This window comes from Rattus rattus, chromosome 4, assembly GCF_011064425.1.
Source record: "Rattus rattus isolate New Zealand chromosome 4, Rrattus_CSIRO_v1, whole genome shotgun sequence".
Taxonomy (NCBI): Eukaryota; Metazoa; Chordata; class Mammalia; order Rodentia; family Muridae; genus Rattus; species Rattus rattus.
Window position 1 is genome coordinate 88,875,798 of NC_046157.1, and position 20,133 is coordinate 88,895,930.

At 41.7% G+C, this 20,133-nt stretch overlaps 1 protein-coding gene across 1 annotated transcript in view; it reads left to right on the forward strand.

Moving 5' to 3' along the window:
- Adgre1 (adhesion G protein-coupled receptor E1) overlaps positions 1-19,480 on the forward strand; it is a 116,175-nt gene extending 96,695 nt beyond the window's left edge. The window contains exons 18-23 of the mRNA XM_032899702.1: positions 2,009-2,244; positions 5,486-5,552; positions 9,224-9,315; positions 15,053-15,221; positions 17,154-17,258; positions 19,068-19,480. Of these exons, the coding sequence (XP_032755593.1) occupies positions 2,009-2,244; positions 5,486-5,552; positions 9,224-9,315; positions 15,053-15,221; positions 17,154-17,258; positions 19,068-19,073 (675 nt within the window). The 3' untranslated portion in view covers positions 19,074-19,480. The remainder of the gene's footprint in view (positions 1-2,008; positions 2,245-5,485; positions 5,553-9,223; positions 9,316-15,052; positions 15,222-17,153; positions 17,259-19,067) is intronic.
- Positions 19,481-20,133: the final 653 nt, after the last annotated feature.

The following is a 20,133-nucleotide window of genomic DNA, read 5'->3' on the forward strand; positions in this document are numbered from 1 at the left end:
TGACTGTTGTGTAAATGATGTGTAAATGATATCTTTTATGGCTGAGTTTCTCTCTTCTATCTCTTGTATTCTCTTGGTGACGCTTGCATTTGTGACTCCTGATCTCTTTCTTAAGCTTTCCATCTCCTGGCTGTCCCCCTTTGTGTTTTCTTTAATGTTTCTATTTCCATTTTAAGATTCTGTATAGTTTGTCTAATTCCTTCACCTGTTTGATTGTGTTCTCCTATATTTCTTTATGGGATTTATTTGTTTCCTCTTTAAGGGCTTCTCAGTGTTTATTGGTATTCTCTTGTGTTTCTTTAAGGGAGTTATTTATATCCTTCTTAACGCTCTCTATCATCTTCATGAAATGAAATTTAGATCTGAATTTTGCTTAAAAGGTGTGTTGGGGTATCCAGGAATTACTGTGGTGGGAGGACTGGGTTCTGATATTGCCATGTCAAATTGGTTTCTGTTGCTTATGTTCTTATGCTTGCCTCTTGCTATCTGTTTATCTCTGGTGTTGTCTGGCTTCCTTGTCTCTGACTGGAGCCTGCCTTTCCTGTGATTTTGTGATCCTGTGATCCTGGATGTGTCAGAACCCTTCTGGGTTTGAGCTGCAACTGGGGTGTGGGCTGAGTGGCTTGGGATCCAGGGCATTGGCTCTGCTCTAAGCATATGTGCAAACTGGATGGCATGTAGGTCTCTGGCTTGGTGGGGTATCTGTGTCCTGGGGAGCAAGGGGTCCTGGTAACATGGTGTATTTGGATGGACTTTGGGGTCTCCCTTGTAACCCTGGATTTTTCAGAATACCTGGGGAGTTGAACTGCAACTGGGATGTGGGCTGTCTGGGTTTGGATCCAGAGCCGAGGCTCTGCTCCCTGCACAGGTAAAACCGGAAGGTGTGCCGGTCTCTGGCTGAACCTCATTACTCTTGAGTATGTGGTATGCATATGTGTGTGTGTGTGTGTGTGTGTGTGTGTGTGTGTGTGTGTGTGTGTTTACACCACGTGTGGTATGAATATGGAGGCCCAATGTAAGGAAACACCCTCAATCATCCTTCCACATTTCTCACTGAGGTAAAGTCTCTCAGTCAAACCAGAGTTGACTAATATGGTTGGTCTCACTATCAGGCTTCCTTCCAGGGCTGGAATTACATGTGGGCCACTGTGCCCAGTTAGCATTTATGTGGGTTCTGGGAATCCATACTTTTGGGAATCAGTTCTCTCCTTTCATGTGATCAAGCTTGGCAGCAAGTTCATTGATCAGCTGAGCCATCTCATTGGCCTGACCTTGTGTTTTTGAGACAGAATCTGTCTTTGGTCTGGAACTCACCAACTAATCTAGGCTGGGTAGGTAGTGATCCCTAGGCAGTCTACATTCATCCTCCATACTGTCAGGCCTATGGGTACACATTTTCTTGGCTGTCTTTTATAAGGATCCTTGGGATGGATTTTCTTACCTATGGGGCATGGAGTGGGCAACTACTCTACTGACTGACGACTGACTGAAAGATTCCACGTAAGTCTAGTTAGTGAATGAATGTGATAGTGGACTTACTTAGAGAGCACATGGAGCACTCACAGGAGTGTGGACGACTCCCAAGTAGTTGCATCACTGCAGAGTCGCACTGCATTATGGATGATGATCTCATGGAAGTGTTATCCTAGAATCCCTTTTCCCTTCAAGCTTCCATTGCTTATGTACCCTAACTTTTTCTAGGGTTACTCTCAGCTCTGGGAAACCTGGAGGAAGTATACTTGGAGTCCCAGGTGGCCATTTGCTCCCTTCCTTGATGAGATTCCTTGCTCCATTACCATGACCACAGACCTTTCTCTGTCTAGTTGCCATGGCTACCTGGTCAAGATACTCCCTACTTTTAGATGTTGAAGGGGTGAATACATTATGCTTAGTGGAAAACAGGCTATATTGTTTGAGAAACCCCAGCAGAGGCCATTCCTCCCTTGCATTTGTAAATCAACCTTCTACCTACATGGGGGATCCTGACATGCAGACTTCTTCTCTGCAGACAGCTTGCGCTATCATTGCGGGATTTCTACACTATCTTTTCCTTGCCTGCTTCTTCTGGATGCTGGTGGAGGCAGTGATGCTCTTCCTGATGGTGAGAAACCTGAAGGTGGTGAATTATTTCAGCTCTCGCAACATCAAGATGCTGCACCTCTGTGCCTTTGGCTATGGACTCCCAGTCGTGGTGATCATTATCTCTGCTACTGTACATCCACGGGGCTATGGAATGCATAATCGGTGAGTGTCATTTTCTTCTTTATGAAGACCTTGTTACCAGGCTTCATGATAACTCTACCAGCCACTTGATCAATGCCATGACAAAAATAAATATAATAATAATAATCATTATTATTATTATTAAGGGAGAAAACTTTCATTTTAAATACATGTTGAAGGTATGTGTTACATCATGGCAGAGAAGTCAGGGAAGGGACTAAAGCAGGAACCTGGAGGTGGGGAGCATGGAGAAAGGATAATCTCTGGCCCACTTATGGCCATTTTCATTTAGTTTTATTGTAAGGCCCAGGCCCAACTGTCTAGAAATGGTGTTGCCCACAATAGACTAGGACCTCTCGCATCAACTAACATTTAATGAAACAATCCAAAAATATGCTCCCAGGCCAATTTGATGGAGGCAGTTTCTCCTTCCCAGAAGACTACAGTATGTATTGAGTTAATAAGCACTAACTGTCACAACATTCAAACCACAGAATACTATGTGGCCACTAAGAGCAGTAATCGCAGCAGTGATGTCACCAAGTGACTCAACCCTGATTGATCATGTATATAGGCAAGAAGACATTTCTGGGGTGGAAATTATAGGCTTTTGAGCATTCAAGGCTGATGCAGATACCTGTAGCTTTTAGCTGCAAGAGTTAGGCTTCTGCAGCTCCAGGCTGTAGAACTCAGCAATTTATGTCTCAAAGTACTTAGATTGGAGGCGTTCTAGTTTCATATCTGTTTTTCTGATAAGCTACTTTGGAAAAGGCAGTGCAGGAGAGAAGAGGTTCTATTTCAGTTTGCTGTTCTAGGTTATAGTTCATCATTGTGGGGAGTCAAGCAAGAACCTCAAACATCTGGTCACACGGCATTCGCAGTTAAAAGGAGAGAGGAAGGCACTCAGTTCCATTTCCCGCCCTTACACAGTTTAGGAACCCCTATCTAGGGAATGGTTCTGTGCACATCAATTAACTCCATTTAGATACCGAGCAACTGAGCCTGTCCCCAGCTCCCCGTGAGCCTCTTCCGCTTTCATGTCATTTTGGCGGCTATCTCGTGAGTTTACTTAGGCATGTCACGTCTGGCGGCTATCTCGTGAGTTTACTTAGGCTTACTTATAAAGTATGGGTGAGAGTTTATTTACAGGAGTGTGAAGAAAAATCTCTCTCTCTCTCTCCCTCTCTCTCCTAGCAACTATTAACCACCTATAAATCCTCAGGAAGAGTGGGGCCTTGCATTGCTCTCAAGGTAGCCAGCTGGGTTAGCATGAAGGCAGGTATTGGCTGGTAGTCCTTTGCAACTGGGATGCCAAGGAAGGATCTAACAGCTGCCAATTAGTCAACCCTCCCTGGATCTCAGCATTATTATCTTATTTAAAGAAAAATATGGAAATGTGTCCTTGACATTGCGGTTTATCATTAGCATGAAACACTGCTTTAACAGTATTTTACAATACTCTAGCAATGCTCAACTCTTGCTCTGCCCTGGTGAGGAGTATGTCTCTACAGCTATATAGTTATCAGGACTACCAAACTGTTTACTACATAGAAAACATATAACTGTCTGAGTGTACTATTCCAGGAAGAGATGATCTAGTTGAGCTCATTTGACTATTTGACTGTTTTTCTAAATGCATAAATAAAACCTGCTCAGTCTGTATAATGCTACTTGTACATATGCTTTCATAACTGATCATTTAGTATTGGATGAGCATTGGTATGCTCTGCCCCAGGGAAGACTATTTCTCCCACTCTCAGAATTCTCTAGTTTTACCAATATTTCTTTGTGTAGGGATGAAGTCTTGTAGATTTCCCTCACATGAAGCCTCTGAACCACAACAATGACGCGTGGCTTGATAACCCTACAGGTGTAGCACTGGTGTGCGTGCCTTGGCGGTAACCAACAGCTCTCTAATTTGACTTAAGACCCACTCAGTGTAGGTAGGGCACTGGGTAGGACAATAGAGGTGGGCCTGGTGGTATGGGCAAAGGAGATCCAGCTCTGAGGGCATAAGAGCAGGACAGCTGGCTCTGCCCCTTGCCAGCTGATGTACTCTGGTGAGCTGGCACCACACTTCCCTTGGGCAGTGCTGGAATGCTGCCCAAGTGGTGTGAGCATGGGAAAGCCATCCACTCAGCTACCACCCAGGCCCAGATCCAGGGCTTTGAGTTGTCCAGGCCCAACACCTGTCCTATTTATGAAATGCTGGAGTGCATGAAGGGGCTGGTCCTCCAGAACCAAAGCTACATGATCTCCAAAACACAGGGTAACTTTAAGATATCTAAGAGGAGTCCAGTCATGATCCTGTGTTGATAGTGTAACAGAAGCCAGAGGCCTCAAACTGCAATGAATATTTGCACAAAAGGCTGTTTGGGCAAAAGGTTATACCGTGTGACACACTGCAGCCGCTTCCTTGATAAGGTTTTTAAAAAATTATATATAACATATATTATACATAATTATTTTTGCATGTTTGTTTTTTTGGGGGGGGAGTTGTAAAGGTGGAGGATGAATATAGAAAGATGAGGAGATGAAGGTGAGTGTGGTACATGATCTGAAATTCACAAGGAATCAATAAAAAGTAAAATAAAGACCAGCTCAGCAAAAGGTAAATCATTCCTAGTAATAGAAGCCTAACCAGCTACAGGGCTAGCGAAGTCACAGATGTTGGAGGAGGTCTGACAACCCATACTTTTACTAAAGTAGCATAATTTTTAACCATATTCTAAATATTTGTTCTTATCTCCAAAAATAAATGTAGTCTTCACTCTTCAAGGAAACCTCTTTACAGCTGAGACCACAAAAAAACCCCTACAATCAAACTACAGAATTGTGAGGCCCTGCTCCAACTGATAGAGCTATCCCTCTTCACCTAAGGCTCAGGAAATACTGAGTAAGAGGGAGTAAAAATATTGTAAGACCCTGAGTATATTCCTTAGTCAAGGATGATGAATAATGACTTCTTACTAGAGGGACTGTTGGTGTTGAGGTTTGAATGACATAGTATACTAGTAGAGGATTACGTGGATGTAGAAAGTTCTATGAAGGTTATGAACTGATCATTATCCTGGACTCCATTCCAGGCAAAGGTCTCATGAGTATTTGTCCAGGGTCCCTTTTGGCTCACATCACACTGGCACCCACTCACCCTCCCCATAATCAGCATTTTGAATGGATATCAGTCTGCAGCATCGAGGATGCACAATTGCCAGGGCATGTACTGAGACAATGCCCTTGCCTCTTATATTTTCCTTTACAGCTGCTGGCTGAATACGGAGACAGGATTCATTTGGAGTTTCTTGGGGCCAGTCTGCATGATCATCGCGGTAGGGAAAACATTTCTTCAAGAACATTCTGGTGACCTTTCTTTGGTCAAATTAGAAAGCGTCATCACACTGTGAAGCTTGCTAATCTCAAAACTCTTTCCTGTGATTCTTGCTTCTTGAGGTTTCTGGGTTAGGATGTAACTGATTTGGGATGTGATTTCTCTGTCAACTTTATCGTTGCTCAATTGCAAAATGTGTATAAGGGACAACAGCTCTTCTTGGTCATGCTTTGCATTTAGTGGGAAATAGTTTGTCTGTAGAAGGAATCTCTTGTGCACTGGATGGAAACATCATCTGTCAATAAAAAGGTGACGACTGATTGCTGAGTCAGAATATATTAGGTTGGAGTCTGGTAGGGAGATAGGAACTCTTGGATAGGGTCAGACCTGGGGAGAGATTTCCCCTGAACTCTGAGGAGACAGACACATGAAACTCAGGAAAGGTAACCAGCCATGTGGCAGAGCTTAGACTAGCTTTAATGGGATAACTGAGTTACAAGCTAGCAGGCACCAGTCAAAGCTTGTAGCCTAGGTGTTTATTCACTTACAATTTCATATAGGGTTTCATCATTAAAACCAGTGAAGGCAGGAATTCAAGCAGTACAGGAAACTGGAGGCAAGAGCTGATGGAGAGGCCATAGAGGAGTGTTACTTTCTGGTTTTCTCATCAGGACTTATTCAGTCTGCTTTCTTATGGCACACAGGATCACCTGCCTAGGGGTGGCCCTACCCACAATGGGCCAGGCCCTCACTGATCAATCACTAAGAAAATGCCCTAAAGGCTTGCCTACAGCCTGATCTTATGTAGGCATTTTCTCAGGAGGCTTGCTTCTCTCAGATGACTCTAGCCTGTTTCAAGTTGACATACTGCTAGCCAGTACAATGGTTTTCATCTCTTAAACCTGAGTGGCTGCTGATAGTATGGCCTTTCCTGGGGAAATGTGAACAAATTTTTACTTACCTCAGATAGGGTACCCAGGATGCACCAGAGCCATGATTATATCACAGTTCAGTTTGTCAGACCAATGAACTTACTGGGATTACCCACAGGAGCCTGAGTTGGGGTAACGCTGAGCATAAATTGCTTGAAAGCAGCTGCTTCATTAGAAATCTGGGGGCATAAATATTTTGGGAATAATCAACTGGGGGACATGCCAAGCTGGGGTACAATTCATGAAAAGTACCCAGTCATTCTTCCATGGATCAGGCATTTAGCAAGTTGGAGAATCTCCCTTCCCAAGAGTCATTACGATTTCTATAACCTAGGGTGGGGTTAATCCTGTAAGTTTAAGGAAATTCCTGAGACTTGTGAGCTATTTATTTCCAGAGTCTTTACTGTAGGACAGATTGTTTCAGCTTAGAGATTGTTCCACAAGTGTTATACTTTTCCACCTAGCCCTGTTACATGGCCTAATGTCCCTCTTAGGGGACTGCATGCTTTCTTGTCTAGCTATATCAAAGGATTTTCTTCTCCCTCATAATTCCAGCCCTATCATGGAGAATGGTATTGGAAAACAGAGATTGTGATTAGGATAATTAGCAAAATGCCTGACATTGACTGTTCCTCAACACATACTAGATTTGAGAAATGATGGAGATAAAAATAATAATGAGATGTTTCTGTCTTTAAAAATATTTAAAATATTTTTATATTTTCCATATTTTTCTATGTGGTGGGATTCAAATCCAATCAGGAAGTAGTTGGTTACTTCCAAAAATATTCATGCCATTATTGCACCAGTAGGCATATCTTGCCTGGCAGGTTGGTATTTTATTAATTTTGCACAGGGTACAGAGAGGTTAGACTATTGACAGTTGTACTCTCCTGCCCAGCAGAGTCTTCTAGAACTATGAATGTTAACCAGCATGGAGGAAGCTGAAATGTTTATTTCACCCACTTCCAAATTTTCAAAACAATTTTCCACCTGAAAAATTTAGTTGTAAAGAAAAATAATCCCCTTATACCTTAGGCTCTCCACTGGGGTAATTTTGCCTTTCAGGGGACTGATGGGGAAGTATTTTTTCTGTTCCCACAACAAGGAAGGAGGATAACACTGGCATCTAATGCACAGTGTCCAAGAAGTTGTTCGGCAAACTCTAAGAAGGGAGCCTTGTACATCCCACATTAAAGGTTATATGACCCCAGATGTCAATATTACCAACATGGAAAAACCTATGTCCATGGTTTACATGAATCCTATTTTCTTTGTTTCCTTCCCTGTTGCTGTGATAAAATGCACTGCCAATTTCTCCCATTCATAGCAGTCCTGGGTTGTCTGTTATTCTTTGTGTAGGGTTGAAACCTCATGGTCTTTCCCTTATCCACTTTGACATGTCCATTGCTATTGTTTTTGCCCAGCCAATGTTTCTTCAGTCATGTTGAGACATTCTGGGTGTAACTCCTGACATTGTAAGGAAATATAATCTCATAGCAAAATCCCTCATAGTCTGGCTCCTAGAATATTTTTGTTCCCACTTCCATAATGTTCCCAGAGCCTTAAGTATAGGAGTTGTGTTCCCAAGAAAGAGCATATCAATTGGTTATCCAATACCAAATGGTCATCTCTGAAAACATACATGCAAGTAATATTATACAGAATGAGCAGGTTGTATTTAGAAATATATATGTATACAATACACACATATACATATGTATATGTAATAACAATGGAAAAAGAGGCCATGGATTCCAAAGAAAGCAAGGAGGGGTATATTGGAGGGTTTAGAAGAAGGACAAGAAAGGGAAAATGAATATGATTATATTCTAAGCTCCCTCTCTCCCTAGAATCCTGACCAAGGCAACTTAAGGGCAAAAGAATTTATGTGGCGCACAGTTCCAAGATACATCCAAGCACTGTGAGAAGTCAAGACTAAAAGAATTCGAAGCAGTCCATCACATTACACTCATAGTCAGGAGCAATGAATTTATGCACTGTGCTCAACTCACTCTCTCCATTCGCATACATCCATAAGTCTCTACTTAGGCTATGGTACCACCCACAATGGCTAGGTTTTCCCACTAATCAAGATAAACCCCAACATGCATACTCATAGACTGACTTTAAATTAGACAGTCCCTTACTGGTGTTCCTGGAGGCTTGCCTCCTAGGTGTTGACAGTTAATACCAACCATCACACCACTCTGAGAAGGTTGAGGGAGCACCATTCAAGAGAAGGAACCATCTGTTTTGTGTCACCGTATATGACATCGACATTGGTTTCAGTTCTAACTGAAATGATAGGAAACAGCTGGTGCAAATAAAAATATCTACATGGGAACAACAAAGAACAATTAGTTCCAAGGTAGCTACAGTATAATAGCAGAGGTATGCATTATCATCACCCACACTATAGACTCAGAAGCAGGCAGGGAGGTTCAAGGCTTAAGAAATGGGCTATGGATGCTGTGGCACACAATAGCAGGTTGGATAACTACAAGTGGGGTGTCCTATGGGCTCCATCAGTCGTGATTCTGGCTTTCTGATGTCCACCCTAAATTGGAAGCTGTCAGTTATGTATCAAGTCCAAGCTATTTAGACCTAACAAATCCAGAATTGCAACCTGGCATCCTCCATCTAGAATGGGTTACTAGAAGCCATATTTCAACATGTAGACGGACTGGTCCTATCCGTCTATGTATCTTGTCTACACACCCTCTGGTTATCTTCGCAGATCAACTCTGCCCTCCTTGCCTGGACACTGTGGGTGCTGAGGCAGAAGCTCTGCAGTGTCAGCTCAGAAGTCTCTAAGCTCAAGGATACGAGGTACAGTCTTTCTCACCTTTACTCACTCATTCCCTTCCTTCTAACAAAGCCTCATCGCTCAGCTTTCTCTATCATGTTCACGTGCAGATGCATGCACGCCATGATGCACATGTATGGGTCAGAAGACACCTTGGGTGTCGGTCTCTATTCTGTCTCTTCCTTTCATCTCACCTCTGGGGCACTGGTATTACAGATGTTTATGTTAGAACTAGAACTCAGATCTTCATGTTTGTGCACTTAGCACTTCATCCATTGAGCCCCCTGCAAGTCTGGTCACTTTTTGTATGTTTATTGCAGAGAAATGATGAGGTTTGTATAGAATAGAAGAGTCCAGACATCAAACTTGCCACTCCATTGATGTCCTTTATGACCTGTATGGCATTATTTTACTTATATAGGACATCTACAAAGTTCACTTTCTTCATCTGTAGAAAGGGGATATTAATATGGTTTACTTTAGGTAGCTAATAAAGCATTTCTATACTTTCTGGGAACACTGAGCCTTTCATGGATCACAACTGTTGATACATTCAGTATTAGTGTGAGCACCCCAACAAAAACATGGACACACATGCCTAATGCACATATACAAACATAAATATATGTACATATGCATGCACACATAAAAACATGGATGTACACATGCATAAACACACAGAAACAGGAACATATATGCACACACATACTCATGGACATAAGCATACATGGATGCACATGTACACATGAACTCACATACATACCTACAAATGCACATAAACATATGCACACATACCAATATGGATATATGCACACACACAATGCACACAATACATTCACATGCCCACCCCCATATGCCCATGTACACACAAATGCAAGCACAACATACACATACACATTCACATGTACACTTATATACATACTGAACCACTCACATGTTCACATACAATGCACATCCACACATGAAATCATAAATACGCATCTATTCACAAACATGCAGATGTACATGCATACACACAGAGACACATGCACAATACATTGACATCACACATGTACACACACACCATACACATATGCACACATATATACACATATAACGCAAAAACATATAAGAAGACTCATAATATTTTTAAATGTTTGTCTAGTTTGAGACAGACTGTCCTTCTGTGGAACAAGCATGTCTGGAATCCATAGTTCTTCAGGGCTGGGATTACTCAGTGTGCCATATGGTCTGTTTCAGAATCTCTTTCTCTGGCTGGGGAGTCACATGGGACAGTGTGATGCATAGAGAGGGTGAGGGTCTCGTAAATGTCAGAGGATTAGTGATTGAATAAATCATTCACTAACTGGCCCAAAGCCTGGAACACTGCTTGTTGTCACTCAGTTCTTTTCTCCTCTTCCTCTTCTTCTTATTCCTCCTCCTCCTTCTTCCTCTTCCTCCTCCTTTTCCTATTCCTCCTCCTCCTCCCCTCTTCTTTTTCTTCTTCATCTTCTCCTCCTTGTAATCATCCTCATTCTCCATATCCATCATCATAATAAATATTGAATAAATATTATATAATATAATAATAATGAATATTATTATTAATTATTTTAAAAATAGCATCACAATTTGTTCTGTTTCTATCGTTCTTTTCCTGTCTTAGTTTATTTTTATATCAAAATAAATTTAACCATGCAGAAGCTTGCTTCTGTCTAGATTTTGTTTATTGTGAATTTATAGGATCTGTGCGTAGTCTTTCAGCTACCACGGCCTCACTCCTTACTGTGACTGTCATGTCCACTGCCTCACTCCTTATTGTGACAGTGTAATGTCCCACTGCCTCACTCCTTATTGTGACAGTAATGTCCACTGCCTCACTCCTTATTGTGACAGTAATGTCCACGGCCTCACTCCTTGTTGTGACTGTAATGTCCCACTGCCTCACTCCTTATTGTGACTGTAATGTCCACTGCCTCACTCCTTATTGTGACTGTGTAATGTCCCACTGCCTCACTCCTTATTGTGACAGTAATGTCCCACGGCCTCACTCCTTATTGTGACAGTGTAATGTCCACTGCCTCATTCCTTATTGTGACTGTAATGTCCACTGCCTCACTCCTCATTGTGACTGTAATGTCCCACGGCCTCACTCCTTATTGTGACTGTAATGTCCACTGCCTCACTCCTTATTGTGACTGTAATGTCCCACGGCCTCACTCCTTATTGTGACTGTAATGTCCACTGCCTTACTCCTTATTGTGACTGTAATGTCCCACGGCCTCACTCCTTATTGTGACAGTGTAATGTCCACTGCCTCATTCCTTACTGTGACTGTAATGTCCACTGCCTCACTCCTTATTGTGACTGTAATGTCCCACTGTCTCACTCCTTACTGTGACAGTGTAATGTCCTACTGCCTCACTCCTTATAGTGACTGTAATGTCCAATGCCTCACTCCTTATTGTGACTGTGTAATGTTCCACTGCCTCACTCCTTACTGTGACAGTGTAATGTCCCACTGCCTCACTCCTTATTGTGACTGTAATGTCCCACGGCCTCACTCCTTACTGTGACTGTAATGTCCACGGCCTCACTCCTTATTGTGACTGTAATGTCCATTGCCTCACTCCTTATTGTGACTGTAATGTCCCACGGCCTCACTCCTTATTGTGACTGTAATGTCCCATGGCCTCACTCCTTACTGTGACAGTGTAATGTCCACTGCCTCACTCCTTACTTTGACTGTAATGTCCACTGCCTCACTCCTTGTTGTGACAGTGTAATGTCCACTGCCTCACTCCTTACTGTGACAGTGTAATGTCCCACTGCCTCACTCCTTACTGTGACAGTGTAATGTCCCACTGCCTCACTCCTTACTGTGACTGTAATGTCCACTGCCTCACTCCTTACTGTGACAGTGTAATGTCCCACTGCCTCACTCCTTATTGTGACTGTAATGTCCACTGCCTCACTCCTTATTGTGACAGTAATGTCCACTGCCTCACTCTTTATTGTGACAGTGTAATGTCCCACTGTCTCACTCCTTACTGTGACTGTCATGTCCACTGCCTCACTCCTTATTGTGACAGTGTAATGTCCCACGGCCTCACTCCTTATTGTGACAGTGTAATGTCCACTTCCTCACTCCTTACTGTGGCTATAATGTCCACTGCCTCACTCCTTATAGTGACTGTAATGTCCCACTGCCTCACTCCTTGTTGTGACTGTAATGTCCCACTGCCTCACTCCTTATTGTGACTGTGTAATGTCCACTGCCTCACTCCTTACTGTGACAGTGTAATGTCCACTGCCTCACTCCTTATTGTGACTGTAATGTCCACTGCCTCACTCCTTACTGTGACTGTAATGTCCACTGCCTCACTCCTTACTGTGACAGTGTAATGTCCCACGGCCTCACTCCTTATTGTGACTGTAATGTCCACTGCCTCACTCCTTACTGTGACTGTAATGTCCCAATGCCTCACTCCTTATTGTGACTGTGTAATGTCCCACTGCCTCACTCCTTATTGTGACAGTGTAATGTCCCACTGCCTCACTCCTTATTGTGACTGTAATGTCCACTGCCTCACTCCTTATTGTGACTGTAATGTCCACTGCCTCACTCCTTACTGTGACAGTTTAATGTCCACTGCCTCACTCCTTACTGTGACTGTAATGTCCCACTGCCTCACTCCTTATAGTGACTGTAATGTCCCACGGCCTCACTCCTTATTGTGACTGTAATGTCCCACGGCCTCACTCCTTACTGTGACTGTAATGTCCCACTGCCTCACTCCTTATTGTGACAGTGTAATGTCCACTGCCTCACTCTTTATTGTGACTGTAATGTCCCACGGCCTCACTCCTTATTGTGACTGTAATGTCCCACTGCCTCACTCCTTACTGTAACTGTAATGTCCCACTGCCTCACTCCTTATTGTGACTGTAATGTCCACTGCCTCACTCCTTACTGTGACTGTAATGTCCACTGCCTCACTCCTTACTGTGACAGTGTAATGTCCCACGGCCTCACTCCTTATTGTGACTGTAATGTCCACTGCCTCACTCCTTACTGTGACTGTAATGTCCCACTGCCTCACTCCTTGTTGTGACTGTGTAATGTTCAATCGCCCCACTCCTTACTGTGACGGTGTAAACTCCCACGGCCACCCTCCTTACTGTGACTGTAATGCCCCATCCCTCACTCCTTATTGTGACAGTTTAATGTCCCACTGCCTCACTCCTTACTGTGACAGTGTAATGTCCCACTGCCCCCCTCCTTACTGTGACAGTGTAATGTCCCACTGCCTCACTCCTTGTTGTGACAGTGTAATGTCCCACTGCCTCACTCCTTGTTGTGACTGTAATGTCCCACTGCCTCACTCCTTGTTGTGACAGTGTAATGTCCACTGCCTCACTCCTTATTGTGACTGTAATGTCCACTGCCTCCTCCTTACTGTGACAGTGTAATGTCCACTGCCTCACTCCTTATTGACTGTACCCACTGCCTCACTCCTTATAGTGACTGTAATGTCCCACGGCCTCACTCCTTATTGTCCCCACGGCCTCACTCCTCTGTGACTGTAATGTCCCACTGCCTCACTCCTTATTGTGACAGTGAATGTCCACTGCCTCACTTTTTATTGTGACTGTAATGTCCACTGCCTCACTCCTTTCTGTGACAGTGTAATGTCCACTGCCTCCCCCCTTATTGTAACTGTCCCACTGCCTCACTCCTTGTTGTGACTGTAATGTCCCACTGCCTCACTCCTTGTTGTGACTGTAATGTCCCACTGCCTCACTCCTTGTTGTGACAGTGTAATGTCCACTGCCTCACTCCTTATTGTGACTGTAATGTCCACTGCCTCACTCCTTACTGTGACAGTTTAATGTCCCACTGCCTCACTCCTTACTGTGACAGTGTAATGTCCCACTGCCCCACTCCTTACTGTTGTAATGACTGCCTCAGTGTAATGTCCCACTGCCTCACTCCTTGTTGTGACTGTAATGTCCCACTGCCTCACTCCTTGTTGTGACTGTAATGTCCACTGCCTCACTCCTTACTGTGACTGTAATGTCCCACTGCCTCACTCCTTACTGTGACAGTGTAATGTCCACTGCCTCACTCCTTGTTGTGACAGTGTAATGTTCCACTGAATGGCCATGCTACATTTTCTTAACCTACATTTATGTTTTTATTCTATAGTATGTCCATTAACTGGTTTTTCCAAATCTGATCTTGCGTATATTTATCTATAATTATTCCATTCATTCAAATTCTGATGAATATTGCTAATTGTCTTCCTTTGGGAGGGAAAAAGAGAATGATTGCTTCACCTGCAACCATTTCTTTTCATGTATGTGTCTATTTCATTTTTAAGATAATAAAAAGAACTAAGTGATGATTGCATAGTATGTGAGTGTACTCAAAGTCACTGAATCACAGTTTTTGTACTTAACATGGTGAATTTGTCTCAGTGAAAGGACCTATAAGTGTTTTATAACCATGGATTTACCATTCACATGAGATCTAAGTGTCTGTATGTGGGTCTTTTTAGCCACTCATTGCTAAACCAAAAATCTATTCAATACACACACATCCACACATCTTTGAATACATGTGTATTTGTGGATAGCATTTTAATTGCCTGTAGGACTTGAGACAGCAATTTTTACTGTTTTTATCATCCATATGATATCATCTTTAGACAGTGCCATGTCTTCATGGAGACCATACCAGCTCCCAAGACAATTCAATTTGTAAATATTATCTTCCAGGTTGCTGACCTTCAAGGCCATTGCCCAGATTTTCATCTTGGGTTGCTCCTGGGTGCTGGGCATTTTCCAGATTGGTCCCTTGGCAAGCATAATGGCATACCTGTTCACCACTATCAACAGCCTTCAGGGGGCCTTCATCTTCCTCATTCACTGTCTGCTCAACCGCCAGGTATGTTGCCTACTTGCATCTGATTCTCTGAATAGAACCACTTACTGCATGTGTTTGTAGCAGACCTACTTCCACACCTAGAACTGTGATATATGTATGTGCTTTGTATGTTGTATGTATTTGTGTGTATATGTGTTTTTTTGATATGTGTTATATGTGTGGATTCACACCTGTGCTCTTGGCTAGACACAGATATTGGAACTCTTTCTCTATCATGTCCCCACACATCTCTAGTATTTTATTTAAATAAAATTGTTGTACACATGTGTGTAATCTCCTCATGGAGCAGTTTGACAGGGAAAAAGTGAAATTGAGAATTCCTTGCTTCTCCTTCTGGGCCTTTTGTGTGTCTATAGTCTGTGGTCTGCAGCCTATTTGGCCATCATGTTGTGTTTGTCAGATCTTTCTGAATTGCCTGTGTGTTATCTATCTATCTATCTATCTATCTATCTATCTATCTATCTATCTATCTATCTATCTGTGTGTTATCTATCCTCTGTCTAATAAAGGGATTTTGTGTTTATTAAATAGCGCAGAAAACACAGCATAGAAAAGGGACAAGGAATTATTTTCAGAAAAATTTGACAAAGTTTTACCGTGGGAGAAATTACTTTACAGGCCATGGCTGACCCAGAAGAGCACCCTGAACGGCTGCAGATCTTATCATCCTGTTTCCACATGCTGCTTTTCACATTTATGAGACATTTGTTTTGTTTCAGGTTGCTTTCAACTTGTTTGTTGCTTTCAGCAATGAGCACTCCCTCACACATCCCACATACATTTTGCTGGACCAGGGATATGGGAAGTCATATAATTTAATGGTTTAGATTTTAAAAACTGATAACATGAATAATTGAAGGCATAGTAAGGTTGATTACATTGTTCTCTTAAAAACATGTTAGACTTAGACATGCTGAGCACATGACAGGATAGAATGTGGAACACATAATCTTAGATTACTTCAAGGTATATTATTAACTTGGTAACGATGTCTAGAAAAAGTTCAGTGTCTTTGAAGACAGATGGTATTTGCACAATAATGTATCACTTCTATGCACATGAGTGTAGTGCATGTAAAGGCCAGAAGAGAGTCCCTAGAGCTGAAATTGAGGGTCCTTTGCACAAATAGGGCAGACTCTTAAGGCTCCAAGTCTTTTCCTAGCTCTTCTATTCTGTCTTTTGAGACAGAGTTTTTCAATGAGTTTGAAGGATCAATTGGTCTATACTGGCCAGCCTCAGAAAGTGTTCGATCTCTACCTCCTTAGAATTGGGATGCTGGTGTAGAGTCATGCTGGTACCCACCACCAAATTTTCTTTATTCTTGAGAATTTAGCGCACATACACAATGAAATATTATCATACCTACTGCCATTCCTCTTCACCAGATTCCACACATACCTTCTAACATGACCCCCAACCAATGTCATGTTTCATGACTTAAAAAATCCTACTAAGTCCAGTTAGTGTTTTCCATATTTGCATGAGTGTAGAGCTATCCATTGGAGCATATCCCCAGAAAAGATGGGTTCTTTGTCTGTCAGAAAATATCAACTTCCAATAAATCCTCTGGAAGGGTAGAACCTAGAGGTCTTCTACTCAATACATACTAGAATTTGGTTGGCACAATCTTGTTAGGTACCACTAGCTACCATGAGTTCATGAGTGTGATGGGCATGTCATGCCCAGAAGACGGTACTTCACAGTACCCCCCTTATCTCCTCCAGTCCTTACATTCTTTCTAACTTCTTTTCTATGATGTTTCTTGACCCATTTTGTGTTGGTTGATGTAGGTCTTGTTTAGGGCATTTCATGCATTTCTTAAAAATGTGGGTGCTGGAGATCCAAATTTAGAACCTCACATTGTATAGCAAACTTAGTGACTGGGTATTTCCCAGCTTGGTTAACTTTGCTTTCTTTTGTCTCCATCTCCAGGTACGAGATGAATATAGGAAACTCCTCACCAGGAAGACTGATCTTAGCTCCCATTCCCAGACTTCTGGGATTTTACTGTCATCTATGCCTTCCACTTCTAAGACGGTAAGGGACTTTACATTTCCCACTGGTGCTGATTAGAAGGGCCACATCTGCTCAATAAAACTGAAGAATACCTTGTGTCAGTACTGCTGGCTGCTAAGTGTGCTCACTGTGGGGATTGTAGGATGGGGATATTGGGGCCAGGATCCCCACATTTACCACTTATTAACTCTGCAACCCAAATAGGGTGACATCCACCAATGCAAAGAGAATATACATGCTAAAATTTTTATCCTAGTCAGTGACCAATGAGGATGTCAAAGAGCTGGTATTACTCATTCAAAGAATGTGATAGTTGACATTCACAAGTTCTGTGACCAGCTTTGTTGTTAAGTCACAGGTTGGTGGATTACGCTAAAAAGGTGTCATAGCTACAGTTTTGTTACCAGGACCCAATACCCAGCAAAAGCAACATAAGGAAGGAAGAGTTTATTTCGTTACAGTTCAGAAATCAGCATCAGGAGCATGGGGCAGTTGGTCACATGGCATCCACAATCAGGAAGCAGGGAAATGAATGTTGATGCTTGGATCACTTTCTCCTTTTTATTTAATCTTGTCTCCTAGCTCATGGAATGATATCACAACACAAAGAGTGGGTCTTCAAATTTCAGTTAATGTAATGTACATGATCCCTCTTAGACATGATCAGAGGCTTATAAGTGACTCCAGAATCTTTCAAGGTAGCAGTAAATATTAACCATTAGAGATGGGGTTTTATTCTAACATAAACAAAAATAAATGTAATAAATTTCAGAAACATGGTTAAAATTTGAAATCATTCTGTTAAGTGAAATAATCCAGACACAGAAGTACAAATATCTCATATCATCTGTCATATGTAGAATTCATGGTCATAGGTGACATGCATGTAGAAGTATAACCAGTTGAGAGGAGAAAGAGGATGAATGGAAAGAATTGATCAAAGTATATAATGTATATGCATAAAACCACCAAAGAGAAACACATTATTTTGTTCAATATACCAATAAAGACAAAACAAATAACATACATGTTTATATATCTATATTCTGGGATTATTATATATATATAAATAATATTTATTTAATTTATTCAATGATCTTGTATCAGTTTTTATCTTAACATAACTTTATGCTGTAACATCACTATTCACTTAGTGCATACCAAATACTTAGTCAAATGGATCTATCTTAGTTTCAGTTCCTTTGACAATCCCTTGACAAAAGCAACTTTATAGAAAAAGAGTTTATTTCACATCAAAGTTCCAGATAACAATTCATTATCAGGGAAGTCACAGCAGTAAGATATTGAGAGACTTGGTCACATTACATTCACAGTCAGCAGCGCGCAGCAACAAATTCAAGCATGTATGCAGTGCTCAGCACAGCATCCATTCTTAACAGTTTAGAACCACATTTCTAGGAATTGGTGCCAACCATGCCACTACATCAGTCAGTATAATCAAGGCACATCTCTAGGTCAGTCTAGTCTGACAATCCCAAACTGAGACTCTCTTCCCTGGTGAGTCCAGACTGTGTGTTGCTGACAGATAAAATTACCCTTGTCACTTGTCATATTCTTTGGTGCTGTACCCCTGATAAATAGCCCATGCTCTAGTAAATCACCTCCCCCAAAGATGCTCACACAAGTAACAAGTTAAATCCAGTGAATCACAAAGGACAACTGTGTTTAGAATTTCAATGTTTATGCTTATAGCCTGTTTCAATATTGATATCCATGTACATGTGAGATGGTTGTCCCCACAGATAAGACTGGATAATTTAGAGACCAATTCTGTTTCTGACTGAGGTCATTCTCTTTTGTGTTTTTCAGGGTTAACATTTTTCTTGCTTTTAAATATATTTTGGAGCAACATTTGAGGATTGTAAGTGCTTCAAGACTACTTCTAATCATTATATAGCTTATGGAAACTTAGGGTACCGTGAGTTGGCGGCAGCTTTATATTTAACTCAAAACATGGATAAGTGGAACCAAACTCCAAGAGCTTCATGCACCAAGGAGAAACATAAGTTACTTACTCAAATGAACTCAAATGTCTTCTGTGCCTTACAACTATGAAGCTCCACATGTTTTGAAAAGAGCATATCCAGTTTCAATGCCACAAGGGATTAGCATTTTTGTGTCTCCTATGTCCTTTCTTGTGGGGTTCCAGAAATTCTCATTTAACACCTATCAAGTAGTGAGCACAGAATAGCTCTCAATAAACTATTTGTTGTCTGTCTGAATGACTTATCTTTTATTTACTCTTTTACAATTTTAGACATGTATGCATTGGTTATATCTTCCCTATTTCTCCCACTTCCTGGGCAAAGCCATCTTCACATTCTATTTCTCTTGTAAAACAATGAGCCCAGTTATTGCTTCTGAATGCTGGGATGTGGACTGATTTTGTTGATGTTGTGGCTTGAACATGTGCAGAAACCACAACTACAGTGAGTACATGGGTCCATGCCATGTCCAGAAGACATGATGACACTTCTTTCATCCCCATATATAATATATATATTATATATATACATATATATATATAATATAGTTCATATATTCTTTCTATCTTCTCTTCCAAAATGTTTCCTGAATTGGGGGTTTCATATAATTGTCTTAATTATGAACAAGCATTAAGTAGTCATTTATTCTCAGTACTTGAAAAGCTATGAGTCTCTGTATCTTCCTGGTTTAAAATAAATGACCAGTAAAACCATAAAGGGAATACCAAGCAAGCAACATTACCCAAAGAGGGGAGCAACTGTCACACAAACACTAAAGAATCACATACATTGTTTTTTAAATATTAATCACTCCATTCATTTACATCTCAAATAACTTCTTGGTTACCTCTCCACAACTCCCCATCCCACATCTTCCATTCCCCCCTCCC